The sequence below is a fragment of the Nerophis ophidion genome, linkage group LG04, assembly GCF_033978795.1.
Source record: "Nerophis ophidion isolate RoL-2023_Sa linkage group LG04, RoL_Noph_v1.0, whole genome shotgun sequence".
In the NCBI taxonomy this organism is placed as follows: domain Eukaryota; kingdom Metazoa; phylum Chordata; class Actinopteri; order Syngnathiformes; family Syngnathidae; genus Nerophis; species Nerophis ophidion.
In genome coordinates, this window is record NC_084614.1 from 2249853 (window position 1) to 2266522 (window position 16670).

General features: G+C 37.3%; 1 protein-coding gene across 1 annotated transcript in view; it reads left to right on the top strand.

The window, feature by feature from the left end:
• Positions 1-16670, top strand: part of fam83hb (family with sequence similarity 83 member Hb) — a 33365-nt gene that overhangs the window by 11772 nt on the left and 4923 nt on the right. Inside the window, exons 2-7 of the mRNA XM_061896706.1 lie at positions 2684-2858; positions 2951-3283; positions 12345-12509; positions 12578-12702; positions 12774-13316; positions 13406-15626. Of these exons, the coding sequence (XP_061752690.1) occupies positions 2736-2858; positions 2951-3283; positions 12345-12509; positions 12578-12702; positions 12774-13316; positions 13406-15626 (3510 nt within the window). The 5' untranslated portion in view covers positions 2684-2735. The remainder of the gene's footprint in view (positions 1-2683; positions 2859-2950; positions 3284-12344; positions 12510-12577; positions 12703-12773; positions 13317-13405; positions 15627-16670) is intronic.

Sequence of the window (16670 nt, forward strand, 5' to 3'; positions counted from 1 at the left end):
TATATGTGCTGGCCAGCTGCAGTCGGCTTCCGGCTGAACAAACTGCAAAGGTTTGAAGGGCCGTGATATAAGACCGGAAAACTAAAACCATATTTTAGTTAGGTCAGTAACTACAATTCATGACATCAAAGCTTAAACAACAATGGCGTACAACAGGGGTCACCAGGTCGCCCGTAAGGACCAGATGCGTCGCCCGCTGGCCTGTTCTAAAAATAGCTCAAATAGCAGCACTTACCAGTGAGCTGCCTCTATTTTTAAATTGTATTTATTTACTAGCAAGCTGGTCTCGCTTTGCTGGACATTTTTAATTCTAAGAGAGACAAAACTCAAATAAAATTGGAAAATCCAAGAAAATATTTTAAAGACTTGGTCTTCACTTGTATAATAAATGTATTCATTTTTTTACTTTGCTTCTTATAACTTTCAGGAAGACAATTTTAGAGAAAAAATACAACCTTAAAAATGATTTTAGGTTTTTTGAACACATATACCTTTTTACCTTTTAAATTCCTTCCTCTTCTTTCCTGACAATTTAAATCAATGTTCAAGTATTTTTTTCTTTTATTGTAAAGAATAATAAATAAATGTTCATTTAATTCTTCATTTTAGCTTCTGTTTTTTCGACGAAGAATATTTGTGAAATATTTTTTCAAACTTATAATTAAAATTCAAAAAAATTATTCTGGCACATCTAGAAAATCAAATTTAAATCTTATTTCAAAGTCTTTTCAATTTCTTTTAAAATTTTTGTCCTGGAAAATCCAGAAGAAAGAATGATTTGTCTTTGTTAGAAATATAGCTTGGTCCAATTTGTTATATATTCTAACAAAGTGAGATTGGATTTTAACCTATTTAAAACATGTCATCAAATTTCTAAAATTGATCTTAATCAGGAATAATGACTAATGATGTTCCATAAGTTATTTTTTAAATGTTTTTCAAAAAGATGCGAATTAGCTAGTTTTATTCTTCTTTTTTTCGGTTGAATTTTGAATTGTAAAGAGTCGAAATTGAAGATAAACTATGTTTCAAAATTTAATTTTAATTGTTTTCATATTTTCTCCTCTTTTAAACCGTTCAATTAAGTTTTTTTTTCATCATTTATTCTCTACAAAAAACCTTCCGTAAAAGGAAAAAAAATGTACGACGGAATGACAGACAGAAATACAATTTATGTAAGTGTGTATCAAACTGGTAGCCCTTGGCATTAATCAGTACCCAACAATAGCTCTTGGTTTCAAAAAGGTTGGTGAAGAGTTTTGTGCTTCTGCAGATTTCTTTCCAACTCCTTGATTGTGTCACTCTAACTTGAAACCATCCATGTGCCAAGCAGAGCATTTCAAGTTGTTGGTGCTTAGTAGTCTTTACTAATTGCCAAGTACCAGTTTTGGGTGTGGGTGCCTCTCAGACCGGAGCAGAAAAGACACCTTATCACCTTAAACAGTCTGACGTTGCTGTCAAAACAAAGCAGGCCTCACTTCATGTTTGACTATCCCAGCTGGGCGGAGAGAACCACCCAACAGTCCTCCTTTTTTCCTGCAGAAGGTCAATCATGCTTGAATCAGAAACAGTCAGGCTCCATTTCATAACAAGTATGAATGTCATCCCAGCTTCTTTGTGATGCAACGCCTAAGGCAGCAAAGCTGGATCTACTCCAAATAAAAATGGTGGTCTTGAAGCATGGCGGTTGTTGAATAATTCCATGTCCAACATACTTTCCTGGCCACTGTGGAAAAGTGGAAGAGAGGCCCACCACAAAGCCCCAGTTCCTACAACTAGGAATGAAAGAGAAAGCAGGAAGTCGGCCATTTTACTGCCGGATGAATAACCGCAGTGTAGCTGCACCCAAAAAAACAAAAACGAGTTACCTGGTGACTCACTCGGGTCCGGACTCTGTGGCCACTTGTTATCACAGCCAATCTGTGTGTGTGCCACACAAAAAGGTATTGTTGAACACCGACAATCAATAGGCTCCCAACACAGTATAAGTGACCATGTTCCCACGGAAACGTATCCAAACAGTCAAAAAGTACATGCTGCAACAAGATTGTGGTTCTCGTCGTAGGTCTGACTAAGATCAGCAAGACTTGGACTTGTTCTCGCTCCTTGGGAGTTGGAACTCTCTCAGAGATCAGACTTCAAACAAAGATTGGACTTTCTAGCGACTTGACCCCCGGTTGAGACATCTCGTACGGAGCTGTCAAGGCCAAATTCAATTAAAAAACATGGAAGTGAGGTGGAGGGGGGCGGGTTTGTCCTGCTTGTCTCAATTGCTTGCACTTCACACATCACTGCTGTTGGAATACAGCCTGCAAACTTTGTGCATTAGTTCACCCTGGTTGGCGAAACTGGAGACACTAACCCAAACCTTGATATTAGAGTTCTCTAAGCGAAGCAATCAGTGTTTCCAAAACATTGCAAGTTTGTCGTCCTTTTCTAAAACCAACTGCTGACTTGAAGTAAGCAACAACCAGCCGTGACACGTTGACTCAGAGAGAACCTGTCTGTACACCTCTGCATACCTTCAACACTTTCTGCTCAGTCATTCCCTGTCTTTCCTTCACATACTTCCGTGTCATGGTGTCAATTCTTTAGCAAAACGCACCTGAATGTGAAAATGTAAGCGAGTTGTTCATGCTGCCTACCGTCTGTGTGCATTGACTCCTTCCCTTTTGTGTTACAGAGTTTCGCATACCCCCGTTTTACCCTGACCTGTGAGCCCCTTTTCCCTAACCATGGCTCACCGCTCACAAAGTTCGTCAATTGGAGAGAACCCCCTCGACCCAAACTACCTGCCCCCGCACTACAAGGAGGAGTATCGTCTTGCCATTGATGCACTGATAGAAAATGACGTACCGGTAAATGTTTCTAGTACTTCAGGCATTGTGATCACTTGGATAAAGTTGATCTCAACTTTTTCTTAAATGGCTCTGCGTTTCTTCCCCATCAGGGTTATTGCGAGTTCCTCCAGAATGCAGACGTGGTCAGCTTTCTCGCGCCACAGGAAATCGAGCACATCAAGTCTACCATCCAGGGGCCCATTCACCACCAAAGCATCTCAGATCTGACTTTCTCAGACGTGGGCCACAATGTCGAGGGATCCTCAGACACCTACTGGCCCATGCAGTCCGATATGGCCGCCCCGGGCCTGGACCTGGGCTGGCCGCTCACCCAGCACAACTTTGTCGGGCCCACGGAAGTGACTACTCTGGTCAACCCCTCGGAAGCAAACATGCCTAGCATCAAGGAGCAAGCCAGGAGACTCATTAAGAACGCTCGCCAAGTAAGAACCGGGAGACCGGAAACCTGTAGACATAGTTTTTATTTCCTCAAATAAAGCATCTGAAGAGTACTCAAACCAATCCATGTGAACACAAGTACAGTCGTCCTCCGTTTATCGTAGCTAATTGGTTTGTAAACCAATTTCCAAGAAGTATGACCATTTTAAAAAACTGTTGACCAGCCATATATTCCCGTTACGCTTATTTCGCCCAATGTAGTAGCCTTGAGTTTGTTCTTCTGTAGATTACAGTAGTCACTGATAGCCCAGAGGCGTCATTGCTACGATCAGGACAACATGACCACTAAGTGGAAATACTTCATCACATCCTGGCTAATTCCTCTAAAATAGAACTGGCCTTCCATGTGATGAAGCCATAAACATAAGTTGCTGTGCAAAAACTTGGTCAACTTGACAGCTGTAGCTAAGATAGCCATTAGCTGTGGTTTTTTTTTTTTTTAATTCTTTGTCATTCATCTCAAAGATGAGGCACGTCTTTGATTTAACAAGAGTTTATCTCCACTTAGCATCACCCAGACAGCTGCGGAAAACAGTCTTGTTAGCATAAAGTGACACACTGGTGCCGGTACGTCACATCTTTTGAAAATTGCTCACATCAAAGCCTCACCGATACGGAGATGTGTTGTTAGTAGGGATGCACCGAAATTAAAATTTGTGGCCGAAGCCGAAGCCGAATAAAATTTAAACGCTTGGCCGAAGGCCGAATACCGAATAATGAATGCAGTTTTTCACAATTTTTTAAATATTACATAAATAGCCTAGAATAAATATTTAGACATGTTTTTCAAATAAAGTAATTTTTTATTGAATATTGACATTTTTTTAATATTCCAGTAGCCTTTGCTTTTCAAAAAAAGCACAACATTTTTCATTTATATTAGGCCTTCAAACAAAACATGCATTCCAAAAAAAAAATAAAGTGGATAAACCCACAACAAATGAATTATTGTCCTTTTGGCAAAAGTCTGCTTAGCCACAGTAGATATGCTAATAATGTAAACAGAAGGCTCAAGTAAATCTCAATAAGTGTGTGCTTGTAACCTCATACACTTATACAGGTAGCCTACACAACAGGCTAATAATGTCAACAGAGGCCCCACTAAATCTCAATAAGTGTGTGCTTATAACCTCATACACTTATACAGGTACACAACATATCCCAACGTCACTGCACGTTGGTTGATTGCGTCACCGCGTCAAAAACTTGCGTCACACGCCACTATTCGGCCTTGTTTTTAACTCATTCCACCGAAGGCCGAATGTGGCTTTTTTTGCCAAATTCGGCCGAATATATTTGGTTACCGATTAATCGGTGCATCCCTAGTTGTTAGCTGCGTTTCCATCACCCCTAGAAATGCACAAAACTTAAATATCGCAGTAAGAAAAACTTCTCAAATATCGCTAAAACATTTTTGCGCGCTCCTGAAGTGGTTTTTGAGACCTTTCAGTATTGAAGGATGATGGAAACACTTTTTTCTCATTGAAAAGACACCGAAGCACCGATGCAGGACAACTACAGAAGACGTGTCGTTGTGGTCTCACTTGCGATCGGACGGGCGAGGTGGCACCGGGCCATTTCGCAGGTCCCTTCCCCGCAGGCTCGGAGAGACCCACACCCCCGAATAAGTGTCAAGGGGACCAAAATGACGTTGCTTTTGATTGGTTGTCTCCGTCTGCAATATCATCCTCAAACTGGAGTCTCGCAGGATGAGATTTTAGGAGAATTAAGGCCATACTTGCCAACTCTCTCGGATTTTCCGGGAGACTCCCGAAATTCAGCGCCTCTCCCGAAAACCTCCTGGGACAAATTTTCTCCCGAAATTTTGTCCCGGGCCACACCCCCTCCAGCTCCATGCGGACGTGAGTGACGTGTCGACACCCTGTTTTCACGTCCGCTTTCCCACAATATAAACAGCGAGCCTGCCCAATGACGTTATAACTGTAGAATGACCGAGGGCGAGTTCTTGGTTTCTTACGTGGGTTTATTGTTAGGCAGTTTCATTAACGTCCTCCCAACAACACACAACAACAGCAGTCACGTTTTTGTCTACCGTAAAGCAGTTCGTCTGCCGTAAGTGACTATGTTCCCACGGAAACGTATCCAAACAGTCAAAAAGTACATGCTGCAACAAGTCATATAACAAGATTGTGGTTCTCGTCGTAGGTCTGACTAAGATCAAAAAGACTTAGACTTGTTCTCACTCCTTGGGAGTTGGAACTCTCTCAGAAATCAGACTTCAAACAAAGATTGGACTTTCTAGCGACTTGACCCCCGGTTGAGACATCTCGTACGGAGCTGTCAAGGCCAAATTCAATTAAAAAACATGGAAGTGAGGTGGAGGGGGGCGGCTTTCTCACAATATAAACATCGAGCCTGCCCAATGACGTGATAACTGTAGAATGATCGAGGGCGAGTTCTTGGTTTCTTACGTGGGTTTATTGTTAGGCAGTTTCATTAACGTCCTTCCAGCGCGGCAACAACACACAACAACAGCAGTCACGTTTTCGTTTGCCATAAACAGCAATGTTGTGACACTCTTAAATGTGACAGTAACATCTGCGGCAGGGGTCACCAACCTTTTTGAAACCAAGAGCGACTTCTTGGGTACTGATTAATGCGAAGGGCTACCAGTTTGATACACACTTAAATAAGTTGCCAAAAATAGCCAATTTGCTCAATTTACCTTTAACTCTACGTTATTATTAATAATTAATGATATTTATCTTTGTGAAAACACTGATCATCTTTATGATGATTTTTGATGTCATGATTTAAATAAGTTAAAATCCAATCTGCACTTTTCTGGCTGTAAATATACTCCTCCCCTCTTAACCACGCCCCCCGCCCCACCCCCCGAAATCGCAGGTCTCAAGGTTGGCAAGTATGATTATGGCTGATGACACAAAACACCTGAAAGTCGCTAATGTACTTGGTTGAAATTTGACAAATGTCACTTTTTACTGCAATGGGAAGGCAGAAATTGATGAGGCAGGACTTGAAGAGTAAGACATCAAAAAAGGTGGTGCACTCCATTGTTGCTGTGAAGATGGCGCCTATCAGTTATTATTGTTACCCTTAGTTGACCCGTAAGTCGCGGTCGGTGACTGGCTTGATCCAAAAAACAGCAATGGAGTGAAGCCGCCATATTTGAAAAGTGATGATGCGAAGGACGACTGTAGTTTGTAAACACAGCTTAGCATGCTACTTCTCGCTAAATAGCTACCATGCGGAACCTTGTGGAAATAACCCAGCATGCCAGAGGCTATCTTGTGCTTTGTCACCATAAAGAATGTTTGTGCTACGCTATCTCCTTAGGAACATAATTGTATTTTTTATCTGCCAACTGTGCTGCCACGCCCTTTCCACATCCTGTCTGCCAGCCTTGTGGCTCAAAAGGCTAATTAGCTAGCAATGTACATGTCACACGCTCATGAGCAGTCAGACCTGCTCTTTCAAAGTATATTTTACAAGCTTTCAAGCAAATTTCAGATTAAAAATATATCAGAACCTTTTAAAACAAATACGTACTTAACCTAGTAGACAACATTTTAGTCTGGAATGTCTGAGTTATGTCACAAAAGCTCTTTCAAAGTATATTTTACAGGATTTTTGTCAAATATAAACTGAAAAATATATTAGAACCTTTTTAAAAAAAACATGTATTTAAACTAGCAGACAACATTTTAGTCTGGAATATCAGAGTTATGTCACAAAAGCACTTTCAAAGTATATTTTATAAGATTTTTGTCAAATATAAGCTTAAAAATATATTACCTTTTTAAAAAAACATGTTTTTAACATAGCAGACAACATTTTAGTCTGGAATATCAGAGTTATATCACTAAAGTTCTTTTAAAGTATATTTTACAAGCTTTCAAGCAAATTTCAGATGAAAAAAATATCAGAACCTTTTAAAACAAATATGTACTTAACCTAGTAGACAACATTTTAGTCTGGAATGTCTGAGTTATATCACTAAAGTTATTTTGAAGTATATTTTATATGATTTTTGTCCAATGTGAACTGAAAAATATTTAGGAATCTTTTTAAAAAACATGTATTTAACCTAGCAGACAACATTTTAGTCTGGAATATCAGTTATGTCATAAAAGCTCTTTCAAAGTATATTTTCCAAGCTTTTTGTCAAATCCAAGATCAAAAATATATCAGAACCTTTTAAAACAAATACGTACTTAACCTAGTAGACAACAATTTAGTCTGGAATATCTGAGTTATGTCACAAAAGCTCTTTCAAAGTATATTTACAAGATTTTTGTCAAATATAAACTGAAAAATATATTAGAACATTTAAAAAAAAAAGATGTATTTAAACTAGCAGACAACATTTTAGTCTGGAATATCAGAGTTATGTCACAAAAGCACTTTCAAAGTATATTTTACAAGATTTTTGTCAAATGTAAGCTGAAAAATATATTACCTTTTTAAAAAAACATGTTTTTAACATGGCAGACAACATTTTAGTCTGGAATATCAGTTATATCACTAAAGTTCTTTTAAAGTATATTTTACAAGATTTTTGTCCAATGTAAACTGAAAAATATATAGGAACCTTTTTAAAAAACATGTATTTAACCTAGCAGACACCATTTTAGTCTGGAATATCAGTTATATCATAAAAGCTCTTTCAAAGTATATTTTCCAAGCTTTTTGTCAAATCCAAGATTAAAAATATATCAGAACCTTTTAAAACAAATACGTACTTAACCTAGTAGACAACATTTTAGTCTGGAATATCAGAGTTATGTCACAAAAGCTCTTTCAAAGTATATTTACAAGATTTTTGTCAAATATTAACTGAAAAATATATTAGAACCTTTTTTAAAAAAAACACGTATTTAAACTAGCAGACAACATTTTAGTCTGGAATATCAGAGTTATGTCACAAAAGCACTTTCAAAGTGTATTTTATAAGATTTTTGTCAAATATAAGCTTAAAAATATATTACCTTTTTAAAAAAACATGTTTTTAACATAGCAGACAACATTTTAGTCTGGAATATCAGTTATATCACTAAAGTTCTTTTAAAGTATATTTTACAAGATTTTTGTCCAATGTGAACTGAAAAATATATAGGAACCTTTTTAAAAAACATGTATTTAACCTAGCAGACACCATTTTAGTCTGGAATATCAGTTATGTCATAAAAGCTCTTTCAAAGTATATTTTATAAGCTTTTTGTCAAATCCAAGATAAAAAATATATCAGAACCTTTTAAAACAAATACGTACTTAACCTAGTAGACAACATTTTAGTCTGGAATGTCTGAGTTATGTCACAAAAGCTCTTTCAAAGTATATTTTACAAGATTTTTGTCAAATATAAACTGAAAAATATATTAGAACATTTAAAAAAAAAAGATGTATTTAAACTAGCAGACAACATTTTAGTCTGGAATATCAGAGTTATGTCACAAAAGCACTTTCAAAGTATATTTTACAAGATTTTTGTCAAATGTAAGCTGAAAAATATATTACCTTTTTAAAAAAACATGTTTTTAACATGGCAGACAACATTTTAGTCTGGAATATCAGTTATATCACTAAAGTTCTTTTAAAGTATATTTTACAAGATTTTTGTCCAATGTAAACTGAAAAATATATAGGAACCTTTTTAAAAAACATGTATTTAACCTAGCAGACACCATTTTAGTCTGGAATATCAGTTATATCATAAAAGCTCTTTCAAAGTATATTTTTCAAGCTTTTTGTCAAATCCAAGATTAAAAATATATCAGAACCTTTTAAAATAAATACGTACTTAACCTAGTAGACAACATTTTAGTCTGGAATATCAGAGTTATGTCACAAAAGCTCTTTCAAAGTATATTTACAAGATTTTTGTCAAATATTAACTGAAAAATATATTAGAACCTTTTTTAAAAAAAACATGTATTTAAACTAGCAGACAACATTTTAGTCTGGAATATCAGAGTTATGTCACAAAAGCACTTTCAAAGTGTATTTTATAAGATTTTTGTCAAATATAAGCTTAAAAATATATTACCTTTTTAAAAAAACATGTTTTTAACATAGCAGACAACATTTTAGTCTGGAATATCAGTTATATCACTAAAGTTCTTTTAAAGTATATTTTACAAGATTTTTGTCCAATGTGAACTGAAAAATATATAGGAACCTTTTTAAAAAACATGTATTTAACCTAGCAGACACCATTTTAGTCTGGAATATCAGTTATGTCATAAAAGCTCTTTCAAAGTATATTTTATAAGCTTTTTGTCAAATCCAAGATAAAAAATATATCAGAACCTTTTAAAACAAATACGTACTTAACCTAGTAGACAACATTTTAGTCTGGAATGTCTGAGTTATGTCACAAAAGCTCTTTCAAAGTATATTTTACAAGATTTTTGTCAAATATAAACTGAAAAATATATTAGAACATTTAAAAAAAAAAGATGTATTTAAACTAGCAGACAACATTTTAGTCTGGAATATCATAGTTATGTCACAAAAGCACTTTCAAAGTATATTTTACAAGATTTTTGTCAAATGTAAGCTGAAAAATATATTACCTTTTTAAAAAAACATGTTTTTAACATGGCAGACAACATTTTAGTCTGGAATATCAGTTATGTCACTAAAGTTCTTTTAAAGTATATTTTACAAGATTTTTGTCCAATGTAAACTGAAAAATATATAGGAACCTTTTTAAAAAACACGTATTTAACCTAGCATACACCATTTTAGTCTGGAATATCAGTTATGTCATAAAAGCTCTTTCAGAGTATATTTTCCAAGCTTTTTGTCAAATCCAAGATAAAAAATATATCAGAACCTTTTAAAACAAATACGTACTTAACCTAGTAGACATTTTAGTCTGGAATATCAGAGTTATGTCACAAAAGCTCTTTCAAAGTATATTTACAAGATTTTTGTCAAATATTAACTGAAAAATATATTAGAACCTTTTTTAAAAAAAAACATGTATTTAAACTAGCAGACAACATTTTAGTCTGGAATATCAGAGTTATGTCACAAAAGCACTTTCAAAGTGTATTTTATAATATTTTTGTCAAATATAAGCTTAAAAAATATTACCTTTTTAAAAAAACATGTTTTTAACATAGCAGACAACATTTTAGTCTGGAATATCAGTTATATCACTAAAGTTCTTTTAAAGTATATTTTACAAGATTTTTGTCCAATGTAAACTGAAAAATATATAGGAACCTTTTTAAAAAACATGTATTTAACCTAGCAGACAACATTTTAGTCTGGAATATCAATTATGTCATAAAAGCTCTTTCAAAGTATATTTTCCAAGATTTTGTCAAACCCAAACAAAAAATATATCAGAACCTTTTTAAAAAACACGTATTTAACCTAGCATACACCATTTTAGTCTGGAATATCAGTTATATCATAAAAGCTCTTTCAAAGTATATTTTCCAAGCTTTTTGTCAAATCCAAGATAAAAAATATATCAGAACCTTTTAAAACAAATACGTACTTAACCTAGTAGACAACATTTTAGTCTGGAATATCAGAGTTATGTCACAAAAGTACTTTCAAAGTATATTTTACAAGATTTTTGTCAAATGTAAGGTGAAAAATATATTAGAACCTTTTTAAAAAACATGTATTTAACATAGCATACACCATTTTAGTCTTGAATATCGGAGTTATATCACAAAAGCTCTTTCAAAGTATATTTTACAAGATTTTTGTCAAATATAAACTGAAAAATATAGTAGAACCTTTTTAAAAAAAAGATGTACTTAAACTAGCAGACAACATTTTAGTCTGGAATATCATAGTTATGTCACAAAAGCACTTTCAAAGTATATTTTACAAGATTTTTGTCAAATGTAAGCTGAAAAATATATTACCTTTTAAAAAAAACATGTTTTTAACGTAACAGCCAACATTGTAGTCTGGAATATCAGAGTTATATCACAAAATTTCTTCTAAAGTATATTTTACAAGATTTTTGTCCAATGTGAACTGAAAAATATATAAGAATCTTTAAAAAAAAATATGTCCATGTATTTAACCTAGCAGACATCATTTTAGTCTGGAATATCAGTTATGTCATAGAAGTTCTTTTAAAGTATATTTTACAAGCTTTTTGTCAAATGTAAACTGAAAATTATATTAGAATCTTTTTAAAAAACATGTATTTAACCTATCAGACACCATATTAAAAAGTATCTATCTATTTTAGTCTGGAATATTAGTTATGTCACAAAAGCTCTTTCAAGGTATATTTTACAAGCTTTTAGTCAAATCTAAGCTGAAAAATACATCAGAACCTTTTTTTAAAATTCATATTCAATCTAGCAGACAACATTTTAGTCTAGAATATCAGAGTTATGTCACAAAAGTTATTTTAAAGTATATTTTACACGCTTTTTGTCAAATGTAAACTGAAAATTATATTAGAATCTTTTTAAAAAACATGTATTTAACCTATCAGACACCATATTAAAAAGTATCTATCTATTTTAGTCTGGAATATTAGTTATGTCACAAAAGCTCTTTCAAGGTATATTTTACAAGCTTTTAGTCAAATCTAAGCTGAAAAATACATCAGAACCTTTTTTTAAAATTCATATTCAATCTAGCAGACAACATTTTAGTCTAGAATATCAGAGTTATGTCACAAAAGTTATTTTAAAGTATATTTTACACGCTTTTTGTCAAATGTAAACTGAAAATTATATTCGAATCTTTTTTAAAAACATGTATTTAACCTAGCAGACACCATATTAAAGTATCTATCCATCTATTTTAGTCTGGAATATCAGTTATGTCAAAAAAGCTCTTTCAAACTATATTTTACAAGCTTTTAGTCAAATCTAAGCTGAGAAATATATCACAACCTTTTTTTAAAATACATATTCAACCTAGAATTATGTTGGGAGTTTAACGTCCACATCTTTGTATTTAAAACATAGTTCATCTTCTAAATTGCATAACCTGATCGGACACAAAACTGTATAAAAAATGCAGGTATTTCTGATGATTATTTTCTGAGGCGGTGTACTTCATCTGTTTTAGGTCGTTGCCGTGGTGATGGACATGTTTACAGATGTTGACATATTTGCTGACCTCTTGGACGCAGCAGCACGCCATGTTCCTATTTATATTCTGTTGGATGAGCAGGAAGCCCATAACTTTGTCTCCATGGTGATCAACTGTAAGGTCAACCTGGACATGATCCATGTAGGTATTCACTGTCACTCAGAGGTCTTCCTGTCAGGTACACCAGGCTCAAAGTGTTCTTTTTACAGATGATGCGCGTCAGGACTGTAGCCGGAATAACGTACAATTCCCGGACGGGAAAGTCCTTTAAGGGGCAGATGAAAGATCGCTTCCTGCTGGCCGACTGCAGAGCTGTACTTAGCGGTAACTACAGGTGAGTTCTATTGATGAGTGTAGGTGAAAACAATTCATAGTTTACCGCTTACTTATGAAATGTTCTTACAGCTTCATGTGGTCATACGAGAAGATTCATCGCTGCATCGCTCACCTTTTCCTTGGCGAGCTGGTTGCCACGTTTGATGAAGAGTTCCGCATTCTCTATGCTCAGTCGGAGCCTCTCGTCGTCGACCCGTCGGACAGAACTCTCGCCCTCTCTGACTCTGGAAGTTTCTTCAACAGACAGATAGGTTTTAAGAGGACCCAGTCATTACGGAATCCCGTGGGTTTCCGAAGGCAACCCGAGATTTCCTACGGTTTCTCGCACGCAGACCAGGACCGCAACTCTGCACTTCCTTTCCGGAGGAACGACCCATTCCGACACACTATTGAGCCCGGGGCAGGAATCACCATTGGCAAGTACTCCCAGCAACCGTTCCGCTTGCAGTCGTCATATTTGGACCAGGGAAGGTCGATAGTATCCCGTCAGATGGAGTTGAGCGGCTTTAAGAGGCACAGCTATGCAGAAGGAACCCAAGAGAACTACAATTCTAAGAGGCACTACATGAAGCACAGAGTCATGAACAATCTCGATGAGACAGACTTCCACAGGTTAATTGACATTTCTTAGTGAATGTTTTTTTTAAAAATCAATATTTAAAGCAATTGCAATTTAATGTTTTTTGTTGTTTTTTTTACAGAGAACAGAAGCCTCATTTGTACAATGAAGGGCCTGGATCAGGTTCTGGCCACGGACACTTCGACAGAATACGTTCTACACATCTAGCCATTGACCAGTATTCAGACTCTAGCTCATTCCGCTCTGACCAAGAGCCAAATTATGGAAACTATGGCAGAGGTGGTGTAAATCTTTCATCAGAGGATTTAAGTGGACCAGAAGGGTTTCATACACCTCCAATAGCTGGAAGGTATGGAGGGAGTTCTGCTCTGAAGAGGCCAACCGTAGGACAGGCGTACGCCTGTCAAACCTCACCCACACAGCTTCACCCACCAGAGAAGAAGCCATTTTCGAAAAAATCCGACCAGGAGCACAACCAAGACCCGAATGTTAGGCATGGTTTAAGGAACTGGAGGATCCATTCGTATCTTAGTACATATGAGGAAGGTGGAGAAGAGGGTCTGAATCAACCCTTGGGGCCTGATGCATTTGAAGATCCCCCACCTTCTCAGGAGCAAGACATTTCAGTTGCCCCTAAGGCCAGAGCAGAGATCCAAAGACCACGCTATGGAAAGCCAGTTGTACCTGACAGAACCGACAGGGACTCAACCACAAAGGAGGTGCTCTCCTCAGTTAGTGACAAGAGATCCATGTCAGTGGATAGATATGAGGAGGATGATGGTAGTTTTGGAACGGACGACAGTGAGGCGCCCGACCGCTTCCTTTCGAAACATGAATCCTTCCGTTCACGGATTAACCCGCTCCTGCAGCGTAGCTCCCGTCTACGTTCCTCGCTCATATTCTCATCGTCGAAAGCAGAGATGCACAGCGGAAGCACTGGCCTGAAAGCAGCCACAGAAGAAGATGAGAAGTTAGACTCTGTGCGCACTTCCTCCATCGTAGCCCAGATCCTAGAGAAGAGGAGGGCTTTATCTCGAGAACCTTTTGAGTGGAAAAAGACACCCGAGGAGCAGAGTAAGGAGAAAGAAGAAAAAAGTGGGGTTACAAATCAAGAAGAAGAGGAGAAAAGCTTGACAAATACAACAGAAGCAAAAGACAAATACAAGAAATCAGAGGGACCTTTAAGGTCAAATGACGGAATATCATCGTCTCTAAATATCAATGACCCGGCCAGTCGACTGCAGTATTTCAATGATGTCGATGCCAAGAGAAAAGCATCAAAAATGGAGACTGAGTCATCGCTGAAAGTCCTAGAGCCGGCTGAGAAAAAGACAGACGTTTCTGACAAAGTCCCCGAAAGAATGATAGCGAGCACGACAACCCCCGCTGCTGCTGTCGTGTCAACAGAATCCGAGGCAAAGAAATCAGAAGTCCAAGCAAAAATTGCCGACCTCAATCGACGATCTTCATTTACGTCTACAAAAGCATCGCTAATCTCTCCAAAGCCTTTTGTAAGCGTCGTGAAGCCTTTTGAAGCTCACAAGGACAATTCATCCGATAGCCAAAAGAAAGATATATTAAAATCATTGAAGCCCCTTCCGTCCCCTAAGCTCTTTAAAAGGGACCCGCTCAAGCTCAAAGGACACAACCATCGTAGGATCTCCTGCGGTGAGGATCTCTTAACGGATGCCACTGACACCGAGAAGAGTGAGCTGAAGAAGAATCGTTCCCAGAGTTCTTCCACTTTGCCTCGAGACGACTCAAAGGAAGTTCAGCAGAGGGGATCCAACACCTCCATCAACACACTTAGTAGTGGCGAGGGAAAGGGGGACGGTAAAACCCTTGACTTCCTGAAGAAACAGACTCAGAGACTGAAGGGATTATTGGTACCCAAAGATAAGGAAAAGAAATCATCGGGTGAGGACCGCAGCATTGGCACAGTGAAAGAAATGGTTGAAGATTACAGCAAAAAGCAGAGTTCTCCTGCCAAGGATGCGGAATCTTCCTCTGCTGAGCAAACAACCGCCAATCACCGGACATCAGCCGGCACGTCCGTCTCACGTTACCAGGCCTCCGCTAACTCGGCCCTGTTCAGTAGCAACCTCCGCGATGACACCAAAGTCATCCTGGAGCAGATCTCAGCCAACAGTCAGAAGAACCGTCTTGAGCGGGACGACGCAGGAGACGGCGAGCGCGATGCCAAGGCCAAGGGTCTGGACAGCGACTTCTCTGCCAAAAAGAACCGCTTTCTGCGACCCCAAGTCGGCCTCCAAGAGAGGGAGGGACTGCTGAAGAGGATAGAGAGCCTGAGGAAGGAGAAGAAGGTCTACAGCCGCTTTGAGGTAGTCTACCATTGCAAGGATGAAACTTGCAGTGTAGCTGGGAAAGAAATATGACTCCCTGGGGGGTAGAATATGTCAAACCTGGGGGGTAGAATATGTCAAACCTAGGTTGTGTTTAGATGCACTAAATGAAGTTTAGCACTTGACAATAACGATTTTAACACTTTCTGAGACATAAAATGTTCCTCAATGGAATAAAGCTTTAGTTCAGTCAACATGTTTGTTACCATCAAATCATTTCTTCACTAGAAGTCACTCTTGTTATTAATCATACAGAGGTGGTCAAAAATGTACATGCACTTGTAAAGGACATCATGTCTGGACTTTCCAATCATTTCTTATGTTTTTGTGATGTAGTGATTGGAGCACATACTTGTTGCTCACAAAAAAAAAACATTCATGAAGTTTGTTTCTTTTATGAATTTATTATGTCTCTACTGAAAATGTGAGCAATCAAAAGTATACATACAGCAATGTTCATATTTGGCAAGTTTACCTGCAATAAGACGCTTTTGGTAGCCATCCACAAGCTTCTGCTTACATTTTGGACCACAAAATTGCTGCAGTTCAGCTAAATGTGTTGCTTTTCTCACGTGGACTTGTTTCTTCAGCATTGTCCACACTTTTAAGTCAGGACTTTGGGAAGGCCATTCTAAAACCTTCATTTCAGCCAGATTTAGCCATTCCTTTACCACTTTTGAGGTGTGTTTGGGGTCATTGTCCTGTTGGAACACCCAACTGCGCCCATTTTAGCTTGTCCTGAACAATTTGGAGCTAATCCTCCTTTTTCATTGTCCCATTTACTCTCTGCCATTGGCTGCAAAACAAGCCCAGAGCATCATACTGCCACCACCATGCTTGATGGTAGGAATGGTGTTCCTGGGATTAAAAGCCTCACCTTTTGGTGGGTATTGTGTCCAAACAGCTCCATTTTTGTTTCATCTGACATCACACGGACAAAGATAAGACCTTCTGGAGGAAAGTTGTGTGGTCAGATGAAACACAAATGGAGCTGTTTGGCCACAATACCCAGTAATATGTTTG